The 5000-nt window shown below is 36.9% G+C and overlaps 1 protein-coding gene across 2 annotated transcripts in view; it reads left to right on the top strand.

Moving 5' to 3' along the window:
* LOC122260351 (dolichyl-diphosphooligosaccharide--protein glycosyltransferase subunit KCP2) overlaps nt 1–5000 on the top strand; it is a 6609-nt gene that overhangs the window by 1399 nt on the left and 210 nt on the right. Inside the window, exons 2-5 of one of the 2 annotated variants that reach the window (XM_043027591.2) lie at nt 2135–2161; nt 3657–3811; nt 4261–4391; nt 4722–5000. The exon at nt 4722–5000 is cut by the window's right edge and continues 210 nt beyond it. In XM_043027591.2, the coding sequence (XP_042883525.1) occupies nt 2135–2161; nt 3657–3811; nt 4261–4391; nt 4722–4824 (416 nt within the window). In that variant the 3' untranslated portion in view covers nt 4825–5000. The remainder of the gene's footprint in view (nt 1–2134; nt 2162–3656; nt 3812–4260; nt 4392–4721) is intronic. The other variant, XM_043027599.2, reaches the window with a different exon arrangement.

Consider the following 5000-nt stretch of genomic DNA (forward strand, 5'->3'; position numbering starts at 1 on the left):
AGTGTTTAAATATATATTTATTTTCATGTATACATCTTTCAAACGATACTGTGGTCAACATTAACCCACTCATGCCAGGGCGATTCCGGCTTTGTATGGTCTTAACCCACTCACGACAGGGGCATTCCAGCCTTGCATGTCACAATGCCGGGGCTTTCGAACGCTTAGGCCTAAATCAATTAAATGGCTGGCACCATATTGTGCCGCCCGGCCACCGGGCTTTTGAATGAGCAGTACAGTAGTGTACCACCCGTCCAGAGAGGGTTAATGCTGGGATTTTCAAACGCATAAGCCTAACACCTCGAGACTCTTCGGTGCACAAGCCGTGAGCCTGGGCTGCCTGCTCGCTCACCCCGAGCGCCAGCCTTGCCCAGATATCTCGTCACCGGTGACTGACGCAAAAACCACGAAAAGTGTCGGCACAAATTGTCTCGAGTGTCAAAGTTGTGCATATTAGATACCAAGCATAGATTTTAGATCTACCAATTTGCCATCACCTATGGACCCCAGACTAAGCTCTTGTCTTGCCAGAAAACAAGTAATAAACGTTTGTTGGCCTTAGGAAGTAATGACAAGTGTTTAAACTGGTAGCAAATGCACAGGTGTGCTTGTAAGAGTTACTGATAACTATTTTAAATTTGAGACAATTGTGTCATAGAAGTAAAATGTCTTGGTAGTTCTTTGATTTGTTAATTCATATGTTATTTACCTTGTACTATATTGTTTGCTGTGCAATAATTACAGTCTATGCAATTTGTCAATCATGTGACTAATTTGTCATGTTGGTCATCATGGTCATGCATTAAGAAAAATAGGAAAGGACTCCAAGCTTCAAGAGTGTTGTGGTCAACAGCAGATTGAGCAAGGCTGCCCTCAGACTTACCCATTCAGCTTCCAATCGGTTGTCTGAGAGAGGAAGGCTAGATAATGTTTTCAGGACTTGGATTACTAATTCATCACAGTGGTGCAGTATAAGGTTAAGAGGTAGTCCATGTGGCAGTTTTGGTAAGATTTTTATGTCATATATGCCAGATGTATGTAATAGCATGTACTTCCAAATCCCTCATTTATATTATGCCTTTACTATGATTTTGCATATCATAAAGTACAAATCACATGCTTCAATTTTTATTTATTTTCATAAAGCTGGTAGGGTAATTTTGTCCCGTCTTCTTAAGTGAGGCTTATCCCTTTCATGCCTGGTGCCCTTTTAGTTAAGTTATGGTGATCTCAAAGTTTCACCCAGAATCAATGGGATATCTCCTTCCTACCCCACAAGAACATTGAGATTGCCATGATGTGTTTAGCAGTCACCCAACACCATGGCAATATGATTTTATTTTTAAAGAAGGGGTCAGTCCCGCCCCCTTCTTATTGCTGTACTTGTATACGTTATTTTATATCATCTATGGACACAATAACACACTATACATGTACTTGTAGGCCCACTATATATGCACCTATGTATTCCCCCTCCTTTACCAACCACTCACCATATCCGGTATGTGAACCACTAGTTTTGCCTCTTGTGACTGAAATACTTTATATGACACCAATTAGCATATAATGCAGATACAAGAGTAGAAACAGTGGTTCACACACACTCACACTCTCACACTCACATTCACATTCACACTCACACTCACATTCACATTCACACTCACACTCACATTCACATTCACACTCACACTCACACTCACACTCACACTCACATTCACACACTCACACTCACACTCACACTCACACTCACACTCACATTCACACTCACACTCACACTCACACTCACACTCACACTCACACTCACACACACACACACACACACACACACACACACACACACACACACACACACACACACACACACACACACACACACACACACACACACACACACACACACACACACACACTCACACTCACACTCACACTCACACTCACACTCACATTCACATTCACATTCACATTCACATTCACACTCACAGTCACTCATTCCTCACCAATTTGTGTTTGATGTATATCATTAGAAAAATTATCCTTCAAATTACCCGAATAATATAAGTGCCCCCAAAAGAAACTGACAGATGTAAGTTTCTGTGTATTACAGATGTATATCTAAGTTTTCTAAATTTTGCAGGTTTGAATTTTAGAAATTCAGAGTATCGTAAGTATGAGATGGAAAAAATTACGTTGCAAAGCACATTATGATTTTATTGCAAATATGCAAATCACTAATATAAGGCATGTGTTACATAAAGCGACACACTAAAATAGCATTAGCTGTGTAAAGTATTTCTTGCAATTGCCTTGTTTTGTTACCAGAAAAGGTATAATCAAAGTGAATTTTATATAGTTGTTACAGACCTTTTCTGTTCTGTTACATGTGTTTATTTTTCATATATAAATATTGTTATAGATCTTGAGTAACCAGAACAAGTAATCAACATTTAATTAGGAACTGTCATTTTGCACAGTATCTGTCACAATAAATCCAGCGTTAAACATTGCAAAAAGATTTTTTTTAATTTTTACTAAGCTAAGCTTTTTCAGTGTTGTTAAAGCTTGTAACACACACCATGATTTTTCATTTTATGCCGCTCACTCCATAGGAAGATGAAGAGCAAATGATTTGGCCTTCCTTCTTTTTTTTTTTTTTTTTCTTATTCTGTTGACTGACAAGATAGCCACACCCTGTTCATGAAATGTTGTATTGTACGTTGCTCCTTCACGATCTCACGTTGAACTTCTGATCATAAGACTGTGTAGTTTGAGACGTATCACATGTTTTGTTTTTTTTGTGAAATGGCAGCACTGAATATGGAGATGACATGCAGTTATTTTAAGGAGAGGCTTTTTAAGTTTATGATTCAAGCTCATATTGAGTTGAGATTTAATAATTTTTGATAATCTATTGTACTGTGATATGATACCATTATTTGAAATCCTTATCTTCAAAGCACAGAAATCACTTTTGCTTGAGGATACTGTGCATGATTTCAGGCACGTACGACTTTTTCTAAGTTGTAAAGGATGAATCTTACGTAAGGCAGCTCTGAAAGGCTTTTTTTTTTAAGACTTCTTTGTTCAAAGTTCAAAATGTGTTAATTGGATCAGATGATGTTTTTGTTTTTCTTGGCACACTTGCTATTTTTTGTATCTTTTGAACATTATTGATAGAATTCTAAAAACATAGAAGAAAGTGATAAAGATTACAATGAATTGTTGTTAAAGTCTCTGTATTCAGTACTGTTATTAACATGTAATTAACAGAGGAAAATGTCCTGTGTGGATGCACAGAATTAAATCACATTTTGATTGCACTTATTATTATAATTATATTGTCATCATCATCATAATTGCTTGTCAAACAATGCCTACGGCTTTTGCTTGCTGATTCTATTTTACAGGTTTGTATGTTGTCATTATTTATGGTTATTCCAAAAGGGAAAGAAAAAAAACAAGTCCTCTTTGATAAGAGATTCATATTACCTTAAGATAATTTCTCTACTATATTAGTTTTTAATTATTTTCTAATGATATTGGATTAATAAATTATTTACATACCCACCTAGAGGTTTAAACTGTCAATTATTTTTTACCCACACACAAAGTATTACTCTATGAATACCCTTTACTAATGAGTTTGTCTGGATCGCCAGGTGTGAGCACAGGAGCCTCCTTTGGCATGGCCATTTTATGCTCCGTCTTGGTGTTTTCCGGCCTCCAGATGTACAAGAATCAGCTTGGCTCAACACGTCTCATGACCCTCGTTGCTGGCTATGTGGCCTCATGGCTCTTCATCTTCATGCTGACTGTATCCTTATATATGCTATGTGTTTGCTCCCTCTTCGGTGCTTTTATTTTGAGTGTTGTTGTGGGTGAAAGAGTGAGATTGTGTGTTTGATTTTGAGGTTCTATAGGGAGTGAGAGTAGGATAGGAGGTGGGTGTGAAAATGACTTTAATTTTAGGAGTATATTTGAAATGGCATAGGGTAAAGATGAGAATTTAAAGTATAACAAAAAAGATTGAGAATGTCTGTGGAGTTAATGCAATTATTTCAAAATTATTCTTGTATGCAAACAGAACTGTATTTCTAGGAAACAATGTAAAAAGTTTAAGAAGATTGAAGAGTTTCCATGAGAGTGAGTTGATGAGTGAGTGTAGGTGTCTCCTTGTTTCCATGAGAGTGAGTGAGTTAGTGAGTGAGTGTAGGTGTCTCCTTTATTATCTCTCACCAGTTTTCTTTAACCACAAATAAACAGGCAATTAATAACCTGGAAAACATCATGTTTGGGAAAGGCTTCCAGGCTCGAGTCATCCCTGAGGTCACCCTGTGTCTCGTCCTAGCATGTGCTGCTGCTGGAATGGTCCACAGAGTTTCCATCACTGTGTGGTAAGTACTATTTACTATTGGGTCTGGGCATGTTATGTAACAGCTGTTTCTTTTTGTTCATTCTTTCTTTTTAATATGTATAATCATGAATTGAAGAATCTGTTAGAGTTATGACATCTAGTGTCATGGATAGAGATGCTGTGGTCTTTTGTTAGTGCATTCGATAGGACTGTTGAAGAGCAGTAGTCATGCACCCCTGGTTTAAGATTAACACTACAGTAGAAAATTATTCCATGGAGTCTGAAAATATTTTTGTTACAAGTTGCCAAAATATGCAATATTTGTTAGCTGTGAATTGATTGATACATGTCTTTATTTCATCATTTCCAGCTTGCTGTGTTCAATAGTGGGATTATACTACATCAACAAGCTCAGCCAGTCATCTGCCTCAGCTCCAGTATCCCACAATGCCAATTACAAGAAGAAGAAATAAAGATTTAAGGAATTAAGGGAAACTTTAAAAGTCCAACTATCAACATTCTTAAACTTGCTTTCCTGTACTCTTTGTGTTAAGAATAGGAAGATGATATTCCTAAATGTAAATTGGAATTGGAATTATTATTGATATATTTTTTTATTCATTTTTTTTCATTGCTTTACTATTATGTT

Source organism: Penaeus japonicus, unplaced genomic scaffold, assembly GCF_977035675.1.
Source record: "Penaeus japonicus unplaced genomic scaffold, GWHDUDI00000001_assembly GWHDUDI00000023, whole genome shotgun sequence".
NCBI lineage: Eukaryota > Metazoa > Arthropoda > Malacostraca > Decapoda > Penaeidae > Penaeus > Penaeus japonicus.